The 23649-nt window shown below is 46.9% G+C and overlaps 1 protein-coding gene and 1 long non-coding RNA gene across 4 annotated transcripts in view; one reads left to right on the top strand and one right to left on the bottom strand.

Moving 5' to 3' along the window:
* Positions 1 to 8958, bottom strand: part of HHIP (hedgehog interacting protein) — a 253770-nt gene extending 244812 nt beyond the window's left edge. For all 3 annotated transcript variants that reach the window (XM_085641613.1, XM_085641614.1, XM_085641612.1), the window contains exons 1-2: positions 8048 to 8958; positions 776 to 971 (exon numbers count right to left, since the gene is read on the bottom strand). In XM_085641613.1, coding sequence (XP_085497739.1) covers positions 776 to 971; positions 8048 to 8287 — 436 coding nt within the window. In that variant the 5' untranslated portion in view covers positions 8288 to 8958. The remainder of the gene's footprint in view (positions 1 to 775; positions 972 to 8047) is intronic.
* LOC146862418 (uncharacterized) overlaps positions 5811 to 23649 on the top strand; it is a 40344-nt gene continuing 22505 nt past the window's right edge. The window contains exon 1 of the long non-coding RNA XR_014978125.1: positions 5811 to 5964. This is a non-coding gene — a long non-coding RNA (uncharacterized LOC146862418). The remainder of the gene's footprint in view (positions 5965 to 23649) is intronic.

Raw genomic sequence — 23649 nt, forward strand, 5'->3', positions numbered from 1 at the left:
TCGCATTTTTGATTCTCATCAAAGGAGCTAGCCGACCTAAAGTTCCGCTTTGGATGGTTAGAAAAAAGAAGGCTGGGGACATAGTCCCCTGGTAAACGGATTAACTTGTTACGAGATGGCTCTGTGTCACCAAGAACTCTGAGCCCAACTTCTTTCTTTTTTTATTGTTTAAAAACCTAATCCCTAGATTTGTTTAATGTTGGTTGTTTCAATTAAACTCACACACCTGAAAACCATGTTTTGTAAAGGAATTGCAGCACAACATTCTTGGTCACATAGTGTTATTTGGTATTCCTAGGTAAGACAAATGCTGTAGAAAAAAACATTGATTTTTAATGATTCAAAATATTAAATCTAAAAGATGTGATAAAACAGCGTAACCACTTTCAAGATGCAAAGAAACTCTACTACAATTTTCTCCGCCACTTTTTTTTAGATATACAACGTATCCATATGTCATTGACAAGCTACTGAAACCAAAATAATGTATATAGGGGCCTGGCTACCCACAGTGCAGCCGGAAGAGTGGCACCAATGCCCAGGTGAGAAGGGCCAAATCCATCCAATTAATTTTTATTTTTTTTAATAGACGATATGGCATTTTACTCGTTTGCAGTACAGTACCGGGCACCATCGCGACTCCACGGCATTTATCCCTGGTCAGCTGGAATTTCCAGCGGTGAAGGCGTGCTTGCTTAGGTAAGTATAAATCCATGACCACCCTGGGCTGCAGCAAGTATACCAACTGTTGCAGTCTGTGAGGCATTGCTCTTACCTGGTATGTGCCCCCTGCAGGTGTAATAGAACTCCTTGCAGTAGTCTCTGCACAGCACCGGCAGCACCAGCTCTCTCTCGGCCGCCTCCACTCTCTCGGGCGCGTGGAAGAGGGCCTGTGCTTGCGGGGAGCAGTAGGCACACTTCAGCTCCTCCAGCAGCTTGCCACACTCTGTGTTGTTGGTAACAGAATAGATCTGCAAGCAAAATAAAACAGAAATAAATGATCAATGGAAGCCCAGGCAGCAGGACAGAGAAAGAACTGGAGCCTTCAACTGACCCATTTTCTAAGGGTGACATTAGGTCAGTTCTGGATTTTACAAGCGCAACTCTATCCATAGAGGGACTTACCGTCTTGCTATTCCGCTTATAAATATGGGCTTACAAATTTCAGTATGCTTGGTGTAAAAATCAGAACTGACAGGAAGTCACCAGCATGAAATAGGCCTTGTTAACAGAAGAAGGGATCAGCTCCCTCCATTTTGCACAGACAGGGCTACTGGAATTATGTGGCGGAGAGGATCAAATGACACAGTAGTGTTCACTACATTATACGGCAACAAAAAGGCAAATTATGCTGCATAATGTGGCATATTTTGTGATACCACTTCATTATTTTATTTTTATTCATGTTAACACTGTATGGGCAAAGATTTCACCTCATTATTAGCAGTTTAATACATAAACACATCAATAAGCAACTGAAAGATGACCTGACAACCTCTGTGAAAGGCCTTCCACGCGAGCAGCAACTTGCATTGCTGCGTTTTCAGAAATGTATCAATTTGTGCTAGAAGCAAGATTTTTGGGTAAAATCCCCAAATTATCCAGCAGATGATGGGTTATGTGGCAAATGTGTAAAATTTGTAATCACGGGCAAAACACTGTGGCTGCAGAATTGCATGATTCTAGCGTTCCTGTGTACAGCTCACTTTCAGTCAGGCCTGGTTGTGACTGAACAGTAATTCATAAACTATCACAGGTAGTATTTTTTTCCTCCATTAATACAGCCAGTGGCTAAAAACACATTCCCCCTCAACTTTCAGAACATGAGGCCAGGTGGCACCTATTGTTGGCGGATAACTCAACCCACTTCATGAAGAACACCTTACACCATCTATGACTTTTGGGCGTAGGCTATTTGGATTCTAGCGCTCAAGTCCCAGCATGCAGAGAGATTTGGGCTAAATATTCAGTACTGGGCCGAAGGTGACCCTCAGGCAATGGGGCCAGTTGCAAGCTACGCAATGACAGTTACATGTCTACATGTCAGAGGAGAGGGCTGGCTTTAAAAGAATTCGTGTTATAGGCCTGGCTTGAGAAAAACCAAAGACGATCATGTCTACTACTTGGTCCAACAAAATAATGACTGTCTTGGGCACTGGTTTAAAAGTCAGAAAGCCTGCTGCAAACTTTAGAGAAAAAGGTGTGTATTGATATATGGCATTTTAGATGTATTGCTTCATCTATAAATGCATAGTGTTTCTCTTTCCATTAGAACATACTTCAAGTTTGCGTGTGGGAAGCTAATGTTAGTGTGTGTAGTAGCACACATCAGTGAAGCACTGTTGCTCAGGCTGCACCCAGTACGCAGTGATATTTTACCACATGTTCAGAAGGAAGTCTGTGAATTAATCTGTACATTTTCAAAATCAGAGGCCGTGATTTTGTATTTACACATGCAAAACCAGTTTTCAACATGTATATACAGTTTTAAGCAGACATGTGTTTGCTTACATTTTAAAAGTATTTCACATATGGACCCAAATATGATGTTATGAATGTAGGTAGGGAGGAAAGCGATTCCTTTTTCTTCAACAAGCAAACAAAAGTCCAAACCAAATGGAAGTCTGTATTAAAATACATCTGGGGCTATTCACAAAGGCATGTTGGAGTATGTAAAGTAGGCCTCCTATAGAACTCTCTTATATACTCTTAAATGTCTGTGAATCGGTCCCACCATATCTAAAATGTGAAAATTCATGTAGAAATAGAAAGGCTCACATCCCCTTTGCGCTTTTACTAATAGGGAGTTGGATGTTTAGGGACAATTCGCAAAGGCATGTAGGAGTATGCAAAAGAGTACTCCTGTAGTTCTACTTCCCATGGTCATAGATTAATCCAAGCCACTGTGGGTTCTAGGTACATCTGCTTGCTCTTTGGATGAGGTAATAAAGCTATCACACACCTGGGTCTACAAACATTCGGGTCTCTTGGGCTCTGCCGCGTGGAGCCGGCACCAGGAGTTCAGCCAAGAATGCGCCATCAAGTACTGCGTGGATCTATGAGGCTACGCGCTGTTGTAGCCCAGCACGCAGCGCCATTGGGCCCAGGGGAGGCCCATAAAGGCCTATTGTAGCCTGGGCTTCCATGAGCCCAACTCTCACTGAAGTAATCTCTTAGACACAGGCTTCCTATTGGTCTGTCAGAACATTGCTTATGTGGTGAGTGTGTCCCCACGAGTGACTCTGGTTAGTTACTAATGCTTGTCCACATCCATATTGGCAAATTTTGAATGTTTGAATGATTCTAGAGAGTCTGATTATAATCGGTGATCTCTGTAGGTAGTGTGGTACTTCTGCTCCCCGTGCCTCTTTTTTTGCAAAAATGCACCCTGCCCCCCAAAGTGTCCTGTATTACAGAAGTATCCTGTATTCCTCGTGCTAGGGTGGTGGTAGCAGTGCTGGTATCGGAATATTGACACTTTCTCTGCTAATAACATAACAGGCCCATTCATAGAGCGCTCCATCACTCCTGACGGGCCTCTTGGTGCTATTGACAGATAATGGGTGGTTATTGCCACCCAACTCAATGATACTTATTTTATCCGCCTCCAGATGATGAAAGGCTAAGTAGACTGTCAGAGATAGGAACCTTTAACCCTGGAGTCAAACCCAGATACATGAAGTAGATGCATTTATCCAATGAGCCATCAGTCAGTGAGAAGATAAAGAAAGGCAGCGAACGCACCCCAGTTCGGTTCCTAAACTACCCAGCGTTTGTCTGGAGGAGCCCATCGACAGTTGTATGCGCAGGCTGCCGGGTGTGAGATGCCACACAGCGAGATTGCGTGTCTAGAAACAAACAACGCACTCTGCTAGGAACGAGCAGGCGGCCCCTGGAGCCCGCTTCCTCTGCACGCTGGGACCGGAGGCCGTCGCTTCTCGAGTTCAGTGGCACTCCGAGGCGGATATGTAAATAGATCATTGTAGGAACAAGAGCGGCAGCTGTTAAAGGGACCCAGCGTGAGGGGATGAGGTATTTGTTTAGTTGGATGTGTCCGACAATAGCCTTTGTCCGCCTGAGGGCCGGAGCAAACAAATGATTGTAAAAGGGCACACTTGAGGACAATTACTCCTCACCGTGCCCTGACATCCCCGTGGCTGTGAACCCCTCCGAGGTGGGCAGGGGCCGAGCGGGCCTGGCTCTGAGCATCGCCTCCCTCCTAGCAGCTCTGCTGTGGGCCTAGTCCTTTGGCACGGCGGTGGATTCCCAGCAGATCGCCACAGTGCCTTTTTGGTTGACGCAGAACTGATGGCACGTTCTGTTTGAGGGTGGTTGCACCCAGTCTATCAGCAACCCACCCCCACTCCACTGCAGCAGCACCACACAGAATGCTGGCACCGAAAACCACAAGATGGGTGGAGGAATTCTTTGTGGGTGAAAACAGACCTTGCAGCAGAGTTGCTCTCTTGGGCAACACAACAAGATAAAATGTTACACATCACCTGGGCGAACTTGGAAAATACCCCACTGTGATTTTAAGACAAAGCAAAAACGCCCACTGAACACAACTGAGAAACACCAGCTGACCGAGTACAGTTCAAACTACAAACCTATAGAGGACAGAATCTTCAAAAGTGTGTGAAGGAACACACAGAGTCTCTGGAACTTTCCCCCACTCTGCCCAGTTTACAGACCTCCGTGCGCAGCGTAGGTAGGAAAAGGAGTATTTGCTGGCGGTACGAAACGAAGAAACGTGTGTAAACAAACTGCGCCCTGCATACCCCACAGGCGGAGACACCCTGAACACAGCAGCAGTCGCCTGGCAGCTGGCACTGCCAGCGCTGGGGACACAGCAACATGCTTTGCATCCCCGCGATTGCATCTGGCAGCTCCTGTCACGCCAATAAAGCGCCTTGTGTTGTAAATCTGGGAGCACGAGGGCGCATCTCGGCTACTACTCGTCGGAATAAAGGCCGGGCTGCAGCTGAGCACCCCCCTCGACCCCCACAAACCAGCGGCAGGCCCCGCTCCCTCTCTGGGAGGAAAGGCAGGACAAATGCCTTCTTAAAAGGCATGAACACTTGGACAGCGCTGGGGGGCGGCGGGAGAGTGATGTTCCCCAGTCCCTCCCATTAGTGCACTAACTAACACTGCACACAATGCTGTTGTTGTTATTCTTTCGCCACAAGCAACCGGGGCTCCGTGTGTGGGCAGCAGTTTAGTGGGGAGGAGGAGGAGAGGCCGACCCCTTTTTGTCCTATTCATTTTTTTTTCTCTCTCTCTCCATTTGCATGACTTGAGCAAATTAAATGATGCAATATGGCTTTTTGTTACCAAACAAAGTGGGAGATGCCACCCAGACACATATGTTGATTCGGAGAAGCTGTTTACATGTGAATGGGGAGGGAAATCTACCGTGAACCGAGCATAAAAATCCGACGAGGCAGCGGCTGTTTTTTTCTGCTTGAGCCAGCCAGAGTGAACGGGCAGGTTTTTTTTCCAGGAATAACTCACTGCCTGACAATTGCAGAGCTGTGAGTGAAGAGTTGTTAATTAAATCTGAGTCCCGCGCCAGGGCTGGGAGGGAAGCGGAAGAGAAGACACCTGATCATTGTTTATTTATTTTTGTGGATTTTGTTTTTGTTTTAACTGCACCAGCCGCACTATGGATATGGCGGGAGGTGTGCTGCTCGCCATTAGCATACCACCGAAGGACAGGGCTCTAATCCCGGCTCCTCAATTGGACAGCACTGTGTGATCCTGGGCGTATCGATTTACGTTTATAAGCCTCGTATCCCCTGCCAGTGCTTGACGTGTTGCGCTATATCACCATCCCAACCCCTACTATGCCAGCGTCGATGGGAAGTGAGACCTTGATTTGACACATTTGGAGATCGAGAGGTGGGCATGGGACTGATAGAACGCGCGGGGATGCGCTCGACGGGGCTGTGCGTGCAGGGGAAGGTGAGAAAGAGGCGGAGCTCGTGCCCGGGGAGTGGGCAGGAGAGGGGTCCCGGTAAATGTTATCTTTTGTCCTAGAGTTGTCTGGTGGTTTTGTGGGTGAGGGGGCACCGTTGTAGGCTGGAGCACGCGAGGGTATGATGTGCCAGAGTAGTCTGACACCCACCAGCTCTCTGCCCTGGCAGTCCCTCCAGGTGGCATGCGCTGACTTCCAGCAGGCACGCCCCGCTAGCTCTACTGAACCCATCCCTTGTGCCACCTAGGGATGCCACCAAGGGAAGGACCCATCCTGACAACGCGTCCGCCCCTGCTAACGCCAAAACTCCAGAGCCCACACCGGGCAACAAGGGTCCCGGCTCTTTACAGCGCCGTGAAGTTGGCATTCTGAGGAATGAAGCGCTATGGAAAACTCATTGCTATCAGTATCCTATGCACCCTCCCGCACTTACAGTAAAGCACAGTGGTCCGAAAGATGCATGGTTTCCCCCGACACCCTCTTTCGAACTGAACATAACATTCCTCCTATAGCAGACAGCCTTCTCCCCTTACCATCCAATGTCCACTTTGTAAACACAACCTCCTGCACCGCGGAAAGCCCAACGGATGCAGCCGGGATGGACATCCGTGCGGCCAATGGCCATCAAGCTTAGAGTTAATCAACACCTTCCTGCACCCTAACACACACTTTCTGCAGGCACAATCCTCCCTGTCTGCCCCGAGTTGCACAGGATGACAGTGTGAGATACGTATTCTCCGTGCACTTATTGCACATCACGTTTGCATATAATAACACTGTTCCTGCATGTAAGCAGGTTTCCCCCGTCACATATTGAATGTGCCCAGTGACTGCATATGAAAATCACAACTGGAATAAGGGTCTGCCCTGCTGCGAGTGTATGAAGCGGCCACCAGGGCTTCACCATCCCTCCTGTGAAGAGCACACGGTCTCCAAGACGAGAACTAAACCAGGCATTTACAGTAAGGAACCCAAGACACAGCACACACACCTGCTGCCAGCCCCATATTCACCGGCTGCCGTTTAATGTCCAATTCCACCTTCTATCCATTTACAGCACCATTCATTCATTCAGTCATCACTATTTCGTCATTTCCCTAGTTCCTTCATCCAGGGAGAAACCTTTCTTCGTGTTCACCCTCCCTTCGCACAGTGGTCGTTATTTCTTCATTTTCGCCTCCCTGCATCCAGAGAAAGAAGGGCCAATGCCCCCGACCCTTCCCCAAGTCTCCATTATTTCTTCATTGCGACCATTTCATATCAAGTGATCCCCGTTTCTTTATGTTTGCCACTGCTCCAGTCAGAGTCCATTATGTGTGCGTTCGCAGCTCCTCTGCTTGTGGTCAGTCTTCCTTCATGGTAGGGTTTACAGCGCCCAGCGTTCGTTCCTTGTTCACTTGCCCTTCTTCCATTGGTCACTGTTGCCCCAGTTTCATCGTCCCTTCACCCCGTAGTAGTTGCACATTTGAATTCATCAGGTGTCCACTATTTCTTCACTTTCACCATCTGCGTATTCTGTGAGCATCCCTTCTTCGTTCAACCAATTCCTTTATGTTGTAGTCACTAGCTCTTCATTTTCACCGTCCCTTCATTCAGTGGTGATCCTGTCCTTGTGTTCGCCATTCCTTCATATGGTGGCCATTCTTCCTCCACGGTCGCCATCCCTTCATTCATTAGTCATTATTTCTTCGTGCCCCGTCTATTCGTTCTTCGCCATCAGTATCCATGTGATCCGTAATCACAATTTCTCCATCGTCACTATCGCGTGATGTAGTTGTTTCCTTTCCACTATCCCTTGATTTAGTTGTGTCCCCTGTCCGCACCCCTTGGCGTTTCTATTCACACTGATATTAATTTCTTTCTATTTATTCATAGTTTAATACTAGTTATTTCTGGTTCTTTACATTTACCATCAAACTAGCCGCAGAACTTCTTCATAGACATTCAGTAAGCCTCTACAGGTCACCCACTCTCCGATACACCCTCCCTGGCATGCAGTACCCACTGCCCCCTCATGGTCCCTCCCGGCACAGGTGGCACTGTGCCCTGTCCCCCCAGGGCGGGGCCTACCTTGGGCTCCCCGTGCAGCAGCAGCCCCTGGCGGCTGTCGGTGCGGGAGCAGCAGGAGAGCCGGGGGTAGAGCCCGCGGCAGCCCTCTGTGCCCGCAGGCTCCCTGCGCCGGCTCCTCCGGGGCGGTCCTCCGTTCAGACACCGTCTCCTCCCTCGGGACTCGCTCCTCTCTCCGAACTTGGCCTCGCACTGCAGGAACATCGCTGCCAGCAGCAGCAGTGCCGACCGGTGGGGCCGCATCCCGGGCTCAGCTTTGCGGGGACTCCGAGGAGTGGCACGGGGTCAGCTGGTGCCACCGGCAGGTCCTGGCTCTGCAGTCACGCAGCTCCCAGGGGGAGGGCGGAACGGCTGGCTGTGGAGGGCTCAAGGCAGGTCCGGGTGCTGATGCAGGCACAGGGTGCTGGCCGGGGCAGAGCTCGTAAGTGCACCGGGTCGCTCTCCAGGTGCTGCTAGCAGAAGGCACGTTTGGGTGCTGCTCGGGGTGGTTTCTCTGGCAAAGGGTAGGTCCGGTGTTAAGTGTGCCTGCTGAAAGAGGGTAGGTCTGTTGGTGAAGATGCTGGTGGCACAGGGCAGGTACAGGAGCAGGGCCGGTGCCTAGGTAGATACCAAGTCTGGTGTGATGCTGGTGCTGCTGGCAGAAGGTTGGTGTAGGAGGGATGCTAGTGGCAATGTGGAATTTGATGCTGAGTCTCCCTGCACAGGGCAGGTCTACGCTGATGCTGCTGGCAGACACAACGTCTAGGGTGATGCTGGTGATCTGGGTGATGCAAGTACCAGATGGCAGGTCTGTGTGATGCTGCTTTGCAGAAGGCTGGTCTTGGGTTGCCACTGTTAGCAGAGGGAGGTGTGTGAGCTGCTGGTGCCACTGGCTCCTCTCCGCAGGTCTACCTCCTCCTCTATCGTGTTCTTTCAGTCCTTCTTTTTTTGCTTCTTCTTTTTAACTAGCGCGCGCGGGGAGGTTCTCCACGCGCGGCCCCTGACGTCACTGGCAGCCTGGGAGGCGGCGATGCTGGGCAGAGGCCGAGGGGCGCGCGCCAGGCTCGGGGCAATGGCACGAGCTGCTGCCTGCAGACCCGGGGTGGTCTTCCCTCCCCCCTCCTTGGCAGCCGGTGCTGTTGGTGTCACGTGCCCCCGCTTCGGGGGCTGCACGCTGCACAGGTGCGGTCTCAGGCTCACGCACCCCCACCTGAGCGGAATGCGTGGATTGTAAGGGCAGCTCTCGTCAGCCCCATTAAACTACACACTCTTTCAGCGTTTATTGATTACTGGGGGGCTGGAGGCTTCCGCCTCTGGGTTTATGGGGCGCACCTGGCTTTACCAGCCAAGTCCTAATTTAACCTGCCGAGGAAGAATTTTGCTCACACCAGCGGAACGCATTCTCAACCCCTAACATTTTAAACACGCAACAAAAAAGCACATAGTAAAGTACACCTCTGGTCACTGTGTAAACGCCCCCTCCGAAAGGTGGTGAACCTAGGGCCATATGAAAATAGATCAATTCCTTTCCAACAACGCTGCTGACCATGGATAAATATTCACAGCAAGACATTCCAAATATTATACATGCTTTAAGCTGAACTCGTTTCAGCTACAGGCTTTACTGCAGAATTATCACTGCGCCCCTGATGAGCCGTACATCCCGACGGTCCATGCCCACTGCTGAAAATACATCATTTTACTTTACACAATTAAACCACTCTGGTCCAATTGGATTTGAATCCTTTACAAGTTTTTGTAGAAATTTCGGGGCTGGAAAAATGTATCAAATGTTGTAAAAAATAATCGAAATTGAAGAAAACCTATCTTCACACACCCTCTCCCCTTTTTTTGCAACTTCCTTCCACTACTTATAATTTGAGGAACCAATAATGACATTACAGTTAAATAGCCGTGTAAAAGCTTTTTGATCATATTTTTTTGGTCTCGAAAAAAGACATTGAAAGGACTTTTGTTAGGATACATCTTGGAATCCCACGTCTAAACCAATTTAACAGTTCACATTTGTTGTCCTGTTGTATCCTGAAGTGTATTGTGCTCTGACAGGTGGCTGTGGGTCAAATGTTAATTTCTGTTTTTGTATAAAGTTAGATCTGGTGTATATTGCTATTAAGTGTCGCATCTGATGTCAGCACCACGCGCAAAAGCACAACCTGCAGCCTAGTTCATGAGGGGCTTGTACGAAGCTTTTAAAATTTCTAAGACACGATGCCCAACAACTGTCTGATCCATAAAATCAGAGTCAGTGTCTCAGGAAAGCTTATCCTCTAATGCAGTGGTTCTTAACGTTTGACTTCTGTGGACCCAACTTACATTGCTAGAAATTAAGGACCCCCACTAAATGATTACTAGAATCATCAGACTCCAACTCAGGGCCTCATTACGATGTCGGTCGGAAAACATTCCTGGTCGGAATCGGTTCCGACCAACTCGGGTTTGGGGAGTCCGACTGACCGAATACAATGTTTCCGAACAACGTTCGGTCAGACTCCCATTGACTTCAATAAGACCTTGTGTTCCGACCAACAACACAGGCTCCCATTGAAAAAAGGGGTGGTTGCGGAAAACCTTTCACCCTGTCTGTGGCGGGCACCCCACGGTGCCTGCCACACTGGGCATGGTTGGAAAGAGGGGTCCCATTGGTACCCCCACAGGCCCCAACCAGAGGACTCTGGGTGAAGGGTGACCTGCTACAGGCCCCCAAAGTCAGATTCCGACAGCCGTTTCATGTCAGACAGACCAATTCAGAACGGCTGTCAGAATCTGACATTGTAATCGGTCGGTCAGAAATGCAGTCCATAGACCTTTATGATTCAGCTTCGACCAATTCGGAGTCTCCGAATGCCGGTCCGAACTGAGTCGGAAAGACCGAACGGTTACCTTTTCGTTGTAATCGGTGGGTCAGAAATGTTTAAGAGTCTTTCGGAAACATGGGTTCCAACATGGATTAGGAAAATCCGAATGCCGTTCGTAGCCTTTCCGAACGACATCGTAATGAGGCCCTGAGTCTTTATTGGATTCAAACGGCCTGACCTAAACGATTTTGATGATTTGAACTGCAAAACAAAATTAAGGAAACAAACATTTGTCAAATAAACACTAATTATAAAAATATTTGTTTAGTTCATAAGTAAATATAAAAAAATATAAATCTTTTAGGTTCAAAGGGACGGTTGGTGCTTTTCTAATTTCTATTGAGGCCACACTTAGCCTATACTATATTCTGTTTGATGCACTTGCATTTCTAGCCTCCAATTCCAAATTCCATCACTTTTACAGAACATTTAAAAATTCCCAGGTTTACATTTTTCTTATTGATTAACACAGGTTTTATTAATCTGTTATTATTTAATTTTGTAAGCAGTCGATCCCCTGGGTAGGCATCACGGACCTCCAGGGTCCCTGGACCACAGTTTAAGAACCACTCACTGCTTTAGTGGAGAAGAACAAAGTGCAAGTCCACCCATTAAGTTAAAGTATCCAGTCTCAGCAAATGTCCCTGAAAGAAAACCACCATCTAAATAATTAAGAATTGGGCAAACTGCAGTTCACAAATAAGTTTTGCAGTTGTGGCTATCTCTAACAATGTGTTCAGTCCCTGTTCCACAGCCAGCTCTATTTCTGGTCAGGAAGCCTTGTTACTTATAATATTATCTATTGTTAACAAATGTACTGTTTTATAAAACTGGTAATTTTTCCTACTAGACCTATTAAAATCTAATAATTTCCAAAAGATAAATCTACCTACAGATTCAGCACCTTAAGACTTGTCTCCACAGGTTTCAGACTCGTTCAGAAAAACTTAACCCTAGCAGTAGCTCACCGCTAGAGGCACCACATGGCTTCAGTCGCGACTCTACTTAACGCAATTGGGCTGTAACAAGTTTAGTTTTGCACACTGAGGTCACTTCCTATTTATGTGTCTCATTAACGTGGTCTGGAGCGCTCTTGTGCTTCACCGACAAAATTTCTTCCAGCTTCAACAGCAATTAGGTCAAATATCGTCACAAAGGTTCCAGCATTCAAACCCTGCCATAAGTGCGGCATGTGAACATCTTTATCGGATACACAACATCTACATGTGACATTTTAGATCTGGTAATAATGAAGGGGCCTGACACTCATGCCACCTGATACACCCGAAAGCCATCAGGATGGCAATTGTTTTTGGCCAAGGCGTGGAGGGAAATGTAAAAGCATAATGATTCTTCTACAGATAAGGCACTTGAGAGGAGATGATCTTCCAAGAAATTTGAAAAGCCCAATAGGAAGAACAAATCCTTTTCCTCAAAGAGACAATCCCGTTTCTGGGCCCATTCTGAGTCACAATGCAGTTCCCAGATGCTTCCTTGGAGCCAGTTCCAAAGCTACAGAAGGTAGAACCAGAATTTCTGATTCCATCTGCGGACCCCACACAAGTGGAAGTTTTCTATCTGGCTGTATTGGACACCTCTTATGCGGCACTCGCAGGAGTGAACCTACTCCTTCAGACTTGGCAACTCTGGAGGTTCAGACACTTTCCGCCTTCACACCTCCGCAGGCTCGGGTCCCTAACAAGAAGTTACGGTAGCAGCACCATCTCCTGCCCATTCAGTGGCATTCACAGTGGCCACCTGCTGCCGGTGACGTTGTATTCTGAGCTATTACTGGCTCCGTCCTTGAAATCAGCTAAAATTATCCAGTTGGCTCTAGAGAAGGTCAGAACATAACTTGAAAGTCAGTCTCTTGTTAGTGCCCAGAAATTTTCAGAATGAATACATGATGACTAAGATCACTCAATAACTGAGTTCTAGATCAATTAAAAGTTAAAGGATTTTATTGCAAATTAACAAAAAGTCAATACAGAAATTTTTTAAAATTATTTGTCATGAAGGCTCAGATACAGAGTATATAATCTGAAATCAAAATTATACCAACTTCCAATAAGCAGCAAACATATAATTGGAAAAGACAGCATCCCAAGATGAATAGGAAAGTTATTAAAAATAATCGGGCACAATCCAGTGAGGAAAACAAAATCCGGCTCACCCTCAAAGCCAGTGGTATTTATACATATATTATGCATAAGAAATAATCAAATTTGTAAATTCAGAATGACATGACTAATGATAACCCATATTGGATACATCAGAAATACGACCATCATAGAAATATTTTAGCACTTACTCAGTTCCAAAGAGATCTTAGAGAAAATCTTCAATTAGCTTACACAGCAACAACAGTCTGGAGATGTACAACACAATGTGAACAATTTTCAAAGATTCATACACTAGTGTGCTTGCAAGCCTACATCAGAATTTCCAGTGGAAATGTCCTTCAAAAAGTTAAATTAGAAACACATGAAAAACTTCATTCTAAATACATGCTCTCAAAAGGAAAATAACCAATTGTGTCACAGTGTCCTAAGCTCCGCAAAAACTGTGGTTAGAGAATACTTGCATGGGGAAATTGATTGGGAGGGGTGATGAGCAAGAGTAAGTTGAATAGAACTACACATACAGCATCCATTTTAATAAAATAGCGTCTCTATGAAAACTTGACATAATTAAACTACATTAAAAAAGATTTTGGGGGGGAGGAGCTAGCCGAGCTGAGAGATGGTCGCACCTTAAGCGAGCTCCTCTCGGACACCAGAACATACGCTAAAAACCACGCGCACGAAGACCTCAAGTGCCAGAAAACGAGACAAGACACACTGGGACCAGTCCTGTCCCATATGAGACGCCACTTCAAGGTCTAGAAAAGCCCGGAGACTGACGTGAAGTGCCCTGCTGCAGCCGAGGCCTAGCTCGGCAGAAACGGAACGTGAGCACCAGACCAGAGTACGGGCATACGCCGTGACTCAAAGCATGCACGCCGGCGAAGACAGGGCGGCGGCCGGGTCTGGAGCGGGGAACTGCCGCTCGGGACTCGAGAAGATCATCGCCTACGACGTCACCTCTGCTGACCCTGTCGAGCTCCTTTGACAGTGTTGGAGATGAGGTGAGAAACGGCAAAGACAGTAAGGCCCACCAATAGCGATTCATCACTGCCGCGCGTCAGACCCGCAGTCGGCGCCATTGCTCAGACCCCAGTGGAAAGCGCCACACTTACACAAAACCTCGCAGACTGAGAGACACTTCTATAGAAATCCACGGGGATGGCCATAAATAAAAGAGAGAACAGCAAGCCGATGTGAAGGCTCTAGCTTAAATGGAAATACGGGAGGCCATCGCTGCGCCATAATTGACCTGCCTGCTGAGAGACACAAGGGGATCCCCCCGCACTGCAGCCTCTGGATAACGCACTGCATCGGAACCAAATTGTGTACGAGCAGAAGCCACTGCAGCGAATAGCCAACTCGCGAGCTGCCTGCGACGCACGTGCTGGAGTGTAGAGTGCGGGGGCTTCGGCGGTTGGCGCTACAGGCTGGGATTGCAGGTCACGATTGGCTGGGTTTGCTGATACGCCAATGCAAGTGCGAACACAACAAATGCCCACATGTGCACTAACCTGAGACTTGGCCACCGCTGTGGGGGAGAACTACCTCATTAAGTGAGGCCCACGGTCGGGAGGGGAAGCAGGATCCCAATTAGCGGTGTTAGGCACCGCCAACACACGACAGCCAGACGAGCAGTGCTCCGAGGCCCGGCGCAACCTGCACGCATACATCCCTAGGAGCATCGGCGAGGCATTGGTGGATGGCGGCTGCTGACCAGCAATAATCTGCGCAGCGTCTACCAGGAACTCTGTAGCAATTACAGCCAGATAGAGACCGGGCTAGAAACATGGGCAAGCCGGAAAGAAACCATCCCAAGCTAAACTTTGATCAATCCAAAAAATCAACCGACAGCACCACGGATGATCAACAGCACACAATGCAAACAGCACCATCTACCAGCAGCGCTGCGGGTGTCGATGAACAGGGCACGTATACCACAATACAGGCGGCATTAACTAGCATCAGCTGCATAATTGACTCTCTAACGCATAGGTGGACCGTATGTCCAAACGTATGGACCGACATACAGAGAGAATTGATATGGCTGAACGTCGCATATCTGAAGCTGAGGATGCCCACAATCAAATGGAAACCAAACAAGGGACGATTGATAAACAATTGGCGGCGTTCACCGCAAAAGCAGAGGAACTGGACGCGAGATCTCGAAGAAGCAATGTACACCTGCTGGGAATTGCAGAAACAACAAATACATGACCAATGGAACAATATGTGGAACAGTTGCTAATCAGCCTTCTGGGAAGAGACACATTCTCGGACGTTTTCATAGTAGAGAGGGCACACCGATCCTTAGCCCCGCCACCACCAAAGCCCATGAACTGGGCACTCTAAAGCATGAAGGCATGGAGATATCTCTGTACCCAGATTTGACACCAACTGTACAAGAAGCGAGGAAAAAATTTGACCTGGCCAAACGGAAGCTGTGAGTCCTGAACATTAAAAACGCCATGTTGTATCCCGCCAAGCTCAAAGTGAATGAGGATGATAAATCCAAAATCTACAATGAACCTCAGGACATCCTGAAGTATATCCAACAGAAAGGATCGCATAGAACACGTAGGAAATCTCAGAGAGACCGACAAGAAGACCATGCACCCACGTCAGATGTGGAGTGAATATACATTGCATCAAAACAGTCACTGTAAATATTGCCTCACTAGACCTTCAGATATGTTGAAAAGAACTTGGACCTATGCGGACAATCATGAGAAATTTAGCACTATTGTAGTCCAGACCTTGCCTACCTGGTTTATACCCAAGCATTGGAACTGCTCTGCATATATTGATGCATTACTCTGAGTAGCAGAGACTGCTACAGCACACAGATACAATAGGGTACTGGGCGTACATAGGTAATTACTGAAGGTGTATATTATTGCATATATGTTGGTACAGTTTACAGGCTCGCTAACATTTCGCCCTGTTTTCACGTGACAGATAAATCACTGAAGTAAGTGGTGTTCTATATTGCAAATGGTTAATGTTGCTGGAAGTGCAGATGTGCATTGCAAACACAAGGAAATGGTGTCCCCCCTGTACCACCACAGGGGTATCTGAGTTGGCAGCTCTCGCCCTCTCGTGTGAACCACCCCAGTAGTTTTTTTCTTTTGCGGGGAAGGGTGGGGAGAGGGTTTTAAGGGTATGTCGCATTTGCTGGGGACTGTCTCTACTTATGGTGTTCAGGTGGAGTGGGAGGGGGTGGCGGGGTTACAAAAAGGAAAAATACAACCAGTAGCGGGAAAGCAGACACAAGCACACATGGCACTATGCAATTTAACAGATATCGGACACTCATTGGAAATAACATGCTACTACATGGTCACCAACCCGAAACACCATAGAAAATTGACGTTCATGACCTGGAACATTCAGGGACTCCAAAACCCACAGAAAATACACAAAGTCCTTGCTTACTTGCACAGACATAAGATAGATGTCGCCTGCATACAGGAAACACACCTGACAGACATTAGAGAGGGCAAAATTGGAAATAAATGGGCTATATATAAGGTGGCATCCTCCTACTCCTCCTATGCTAGAGGGGTACTGTTATTGGTCAAACGAAACACCCCATTTACGTTCATTAATTCTATCAGAGATGACCATGGACGTTATGTCATAGTACAGGGAAACTTTGGAGGTACTGCCATAACAATTGTCACTGTATATGGCCCCAATATTGATGACCCAACTTTTTATACACAAATTTGGGCTAAACTGCGGGATCTACAACCCACAGCTCTTGTTTGGGGTGGGGATTTCAATACAACCCAGCTTTAGATAGATCGACTGGGAATGAAAGATTTGGCAAGCAATCCGCTAAAGTTTTGAGGGAGGGTATGGCAGAATGGGACATGGTCGACATATGGAGACTGAGACACCCAGGCCGCAAAGAAGGCACTTGCATGTCATCAACACATCATACATGGTCCAGACTTAACTATTGGCTGATCACACAAGAGGTTTGTACCTGAACAACCGAAGTGGAACATTTGCCCAAAACACTGTCCAACCACGCCCCAGTATGCTTGTCACTGGCCATACCCACACACACTCCACGACAACTCACGTGGAGGATGCAGCCAACTGTTCTTTTAGATCAAGTATATCGCAGCGAATTACACCAAGCGATTGTGGAATACTTTGAACACAATATTGGTACTGTTGGTAGTGCGGGGACACTGTGGGAGGCCTTCAAGGTCACTATCAGGGGCCACTGCATTAGTAAACATGTTGGCATACTGCGCGACATACAACAACATCTTAAGAGGGCAGAAGATGACATTAGGAGCCTTGAGGCAGAATACACAACGACGCAAAATAACACAATATTAGCGGACATTTCACAAAAGACGGATATATACAACGCGTTTGCGGATGACAAGATTAAATATATATCGCGGAGATACACGGCTAGGAACTATGGAGAGGGGGGGAGACCTGGCCGAGCGTTCTCTTACAAAATTAAACCTGCACATGCAACGACGTACATAACACACCTCATTGATGAACAACAACAACCGGTCTATGACACTGCCAAACTATACACTACTCAGTCAAAAGTGTCCAAAGACGAAATAAAGGACTACCTAGATGACATAGCACTAGCATGGCTTTCTGATAGACATAGTGAGTTTTTTTGTCACCACATCACGAAAGATGAGATCAGAGAGGCGATCAAGTCCCTCCCAAACAACAAGGCACTTAGCACTGATGGCCTGCTGGGAGAGTTTTATAAAGAATACTGTGATCTACTGATCCCACATTTGACTGAAATGTACGAAGAGGCATATGAAGACGGTAAACCACCAGCATCATTACGAGAGGCACTCTTGATACCACTCCCCAAACCAGACAAGGACTTGACTAAATGTGACTCCTACTGTACGTTATCCCTAAAAAACATAGACGCCAACATTTTAGCAAAAATTATAGCAACAAGGATACAACTGTTATTGTGTAACCTAGTGCTGCCAGACCAAGCAGGCTTTATGCCAACACGTTCCACCACGCAAAATATACAAACAATTTTTGCATTGTACCATCAGCTAGATCCGGATACACCAGCTGCTGCGGCCCTATTGGACGCAGCTAAGGCCTTTGACTCGGTGGAGTGGGTCTTCATGTTTACAATATTGCTCAGAATGGGCTTCCTAGAGCCATTCGTGAGATGGATAGCGCTATTATATACAGAACCCAAGGCACGTGTCAGAATAAATGGGAATGCATCGGACCCGATTGACATACATCGCGGGACGAGACAGGGCTGCCCGCTATCACCAATATTATTTGTGTTAACCATAGAAGCCTTAGCTTGCAAAGTTCGCCAAAAACCCTACCAGTCCGCCCTACAATTTAATCTCTGACCTATAGGCATATCACTATACGCAGATAATATGGTACTATGCACAAGCTATTCGGACCAAAACCTAAATCCGCTTATTAGAAAATATATTAGATTCGAACACTACTCAGGACTTCGAATTAATTGGGACAAATCAGTAGTTATACCCCTCACAATAGCAACAACACAGCCAAATCTGGAATACCCCTTAAAGTGGCAAACAAATGCGGTAAAATATCTTACATATGGATACATAGCGACCCAGACACGGTTATTAGGGAGAACTATGGGAGGGCACTACTAAAACTTGAAGAACAAATAGATAAGTGGATTAAAATGCCTTTCTCTCTAGCAGACAGGATAGCTCTACAGAAAATGATAGTGTTGCCCGAGTTCTTATGCTTGTTTTGGAACATACCGATCTGGCTACCACAAGCCCCATCTTACTATTATTATCTCCCAATAAACACTTTCTAGACTCTATCCCCCATTATCATTTTCAGTCCAACTAACAGACTCACATGTCCACTACTCTATACTAATTCACCACTTATCCTTTTTGGATTCCGGAGTAGCGTGCTACTCACCGAAAAGCACTTTGACACCTTGTCAGGGATAGAAAGCGCTATGTAAATAAAATTACAATACAGTACACTACAATATAAAAGCCCATATTTATCACCCTTGTTGTGCAAACAGCCCATGCAAAATACCTCTCCCCCGGTGCTTTTTGATAATTCTTTGGTAAAATAACGCATCAGGTTATAGAACTAGTAACCATGCAGAATACCCCACAGTAACGTGCACTGAAGTTTTAATTCAAAAGAAAATGTTGAGATGTTTGCATTAGCCTTCTTTTCTACTCGCACTAAGTATCAATGGAAATAGGCCAGAAGATTTCGTTTGTAAAGGAAAAACGAAATTTACACTAACCCCCAGCTCATTTATTGATACCAGCCTGTAGAGGTCAAAGAGCTTGCCTCCTTGGCCCACTCAAGATACTGTCCTTTCATTAAATTCGTTTTCCCTAAATCCTCACACCATTTTCTTTGAGTAGCCGATACTGCAATTAATGGGACAAAAATACAAACAAGAAAGCAAGCTCACTAACGAGTGGTCAATAAAAAATTCACCATCTACTGACAGGTCTTGAGCTCTGGAATCTTTGGGGCAACCCCGAATTCCAAAAGAAAAACGCTGGGTCAATCTGATTTATAAAAACAAAAAAACACTGGTTACATTAGAGTGATTTTGGAGAGATATTTCAGTTTTGAGGCTAGCAGAAGCAAACTGTCTGGGGTCATAAGCACAATAAGCACACAAGAGATTCCTCAAGAATTTTATAGAAACAAATAAGTGGCACCAAAGCCGGAGTTTAGGAATATAATTGAATAACAAAATCCAGTTTCAATATTTCGATTTCCAGGCAGGTCGGTGAATCTGCTTCTGCCCGCATTTTCACTGTGCTCATCGGCCCACCTGGGGTGGGACTACCAGGGGAGGGGGAGGAGCGCTGCCCCACTACTTTCAGGGCAGTGCAGAGGAAAAAATGACAATCACGGGACGTCATTGTCATTTTATATTTCCTGTTCCTAGGTGCGGGGAAGGCGGGGCTGGCCAGAGCAGGGGTCAGGGTGCAGAGTGGTGAGCACACTTTTAGTGGCCATGACCGTTTGGCAAGCCGTCTTGGCCTGATCAAACAGTCCTGCGCACATTACATCTTCCCTACCAGGCTACATTACACAGCCTGGTGGGGAACATGCAACCATGCCCAGGCTCCTTCTTCCCATCTGAGTGCCGAACTACGGCGCTCAGACCAATCATAACGTTGCATTGCAGCATTGTGAATAGCGGGGAGCCGGGTGCTTCCTGGTGCAACGGAGGAGAGGTGGCAGAGAGGCAGTGGCTGGCGACATGAGGAGCAGGTAAGTTTTATTTATTTATTTTCAACCCACCTCTCCCCGGCCCCCGCTGCCTACAGGCTGCCAAGTTCCCCAGCACACCACGGAGGAGGAGGGGCTGGCAGACTGAAAATGTGCTTCAAAAGCACCCGACACCTCCCGCGGTGGGGGATGCTTTTCCAGGCAAGTCGGTAAACCTGCCTTTGTCTGCATTTTCACTGTGCTCATCGGCCCAGCTGGGGTGGGACTACATTCCCCAGCACACCACGGAGGAGGAGGGGCTGGCACACTTACAACATGCATCAAAAGTACCTGACACCTGCCGCAGCGCGGGATGCACGAAGAACGGGCCCGGGTGCATCCAGGCCAAGACCGGGCCCATCTTAGCCCATCATAGACCAGAGGAGGCTGGGCCGGGCCACCTTATTTCGCTCCAACTTGAAAGGCACCTCTACTTAAGCAACTTTCTACCAACATGTGGCACTACCCTTTGAGACTATAAAGCCTGGGAATGGCGAAGAAACTGCCAGTGGGGGGGGTGGGGGGGGGGGCTGCCCGCTACTCTGGCAAACAAATTTTCTTCCATTGTCCGAATGATCAAGAGGGCAATAGGGGTGGGATCATCTGAGATTGCTATCTCAGAAAGGAGATTATCTCTGAACCTTGATTCTCCTATAGCCCCTCTTCCCTCATTTACGTGAACTATTCCCGAATCTCAAGTGATGTCTTCACCACTTCAAGATGTGTCCCATAAATCCAATACCACTCCATGATTTTCTCGCCAATCTTGTTTAAGAGATTCCCACCCACTAGATGGTAACCCCTTGGTGTCTAATTTAAAAGTGAAAAAGGTAACGCGCCCGAAACAACAAAGAAAGAGAACAAAGGCTGCTGTCTCTTCCTCTCCCTCTGTTAGTCCCCCTGCCTCACCAATTGACAAAGCCCCACAGGGCATTGACCTGCGTTCCCAGCAAGCCATGCAAGCAACAAGTGAAGCCATTCTTGGGTTTACTAAAACCTTTATTATGAAGATAATGGTGTTATGTATTAACCAATTTAAAGAGATCCCAAAAATTGAACTTGCTCCATTAACGGCCCGATTAGATAATTTGGACTTGCAGATAAAGGCTCTAAAGAACTTGATACTTCCAGCCGAAGGAAGAAGCCCTCCTTCACCATCAGTTACTGTCCTTCTGCCTATTCAACTGCCACAGACACAGGCTAAAGTTTCCCTTGGTCCTTAAATTACACATAGTCCTAAAACCATTCTTGGCGATCATGACCCCCAACAGGTAGAAGCTAGTAAACCCAAAACAACCTCAAAATTCCCTCAACTCCCTCCGGATTGTACACACTATATGATTGTCCTTAGGAATGTCCCAGTAAAACCTACAGACACCCTAGAAGATCAAGTGGACCTGAAAAATAAGCCTGTTCACTGGATAAAAACCAGTACCAGATGTCCATATGATATATCTCAAGACATCATCTCAGTAAGAAGCGCTCCATGGATTGGCCCCTACCCAAAGGAATGCCCAGGCGACCATGTATTAGTGAATTGCAGATCACCTGCAATCAATTGTAGACATGCTTCTAAGGCGCCTCTCCAATCTACAAACGTTGCCTGGGAAAATAAAGGCACTCCCATTGGGCTACTTCTACAGGCCCAAGTCTTTTGTATCATGCTTTAACAAGGGCGATTACCATAGTGATGTCCCCGTTTCTAACCTTGGACAAGCTAAATTCAATATCCCTACACACAGTTTCTTTGAACCATTATCATCATTGGAAGTGCAAGGTTGACTTACCAAGGCTGACAGTAAAAGGGCTCTTGCTGGGGGAAGAGGATCACTAACAAAAATGGGGGCCAAAGAAAATGCACGGACTCTCCCCTTATATTAGTTTTACACCCCCTTTCACCAAAAGAGGGTTATAGCACTTGCCCCCCCCTTCACCGGGAAACATAGCATCTGGCGTTTCGGGACACCCTTTACGAACTGGCCATCACATGGATACTCCAGTCTTTCCCTACACCTGCTTCTCGGTCACTGACCCAAATAGATGAGTTTGGTCCTCAATTTAAAGACCCCGCTCGTTTAAGGACTTCCTTGCCTGTACATGCAGATGTGGAAGTGGATTGCACTTGTACCAGTCTTAGTAATAATCAGTGCTTAATTTGAGCCGGTTGTTTCCGGTTCTCGGCACCGGCATTTAAATGTCAGAACAGGCGAATGTGACAGCCTGCCACAAGGTGGCTCTGCCTGGCTATTTTAGAGATGACCACAACATCAGTTGATTATGAATGCATTATACATTAAACATGACTATTACCCGCAGCCTAAGCCATTTTTGTTGCTTTGGGGGCCTGAAAGAGTCCGATTGTCAAATTTGTAGTAGTGCGACGTTTAGTAGTTGTGTTGTTTGCTATCATTGGCAGCATAGCAGGGGCAATGTGTGGTGTATGCTGCAGTGGCCTCCTGATGAGAGCCCTGGCACTTATGTTTATACAAATTAAGCACTGGTGATAACCCCAAAGGAGTAACCGAAGTTCTCTGTTGAAAAATATTGCAGGTATCAAGTCCTACATGTTAGCACCAGATTGGATGAACTATATAGAAGGACTTGACATCTACATCTTTCAAGAAACACTGGAGGGGGTGGGGTCTGTTGATCTGGACAACAATTCATTTAAATCTCAGAATTTTGTTTCTGAACTTTGCATCACCAGATATTTTGGGTCTTAAAATTCACCACCTGAGGGGACCTGCATGTATCTATTTAATGTTTTCTGTAGGCCTAGGAGCGGGGGTAGAATCACCCACTTTAGCCATTCTACAACTATCTGTTTCTTTAATTGATTCAAAATACCAGATTGTTATGGGGGAGACTTTAATATAAACTACAAACCTGTTTATGGCTATGATATGCTTCTTGAAGAGGAAGACGAGAGCTGGGACATACCCACCCTAAACGCTAAGCAGTTCGTCCTGTGCACAGTGGCCGCAATGCAAGTTGTCCAATTCACAGTAACAAATGGGTTGAGAGCATGCAATGGAAGGCCTCCATCTGATAAACGGGGAGAACCACCTCTAGGAAAGGCCTATTTCTATCTAAATTAGACAACATCTTAACTAAGACTCAAAGTGGGATATTCTGGTAGACTTCTGTATTGAGCATAGGGAGGAGAGTGATCACTGTCCCTACATTCCAAGCTCCTGTGTCAGCTTCCCAATCCACCCTGTACTTTAGCACCTATGCCCATTCCCCAAATAATGGCGAACAATCGCAGGTCTATTAAATGGCCTGTTGAGGTAGAGAACCAAGGCACCCTTACTAAGGTTTATTGTATTGTATTGTAATT

Source organism: Triturus cristatus, chromosome 2_2 (genome assembly GCF_964204655.1).
Source record: "Triturus cristatus chromosome 2_2, aTriCri1.1, whole genome shotgun sequence".
Classification (NCBI taxonomy): domain Eukaryota; kingdom Metazoa; phylum Chordata; class Amphibia; order Caudata; family Salamandridae; genus Triturus; species Triturus cristatus.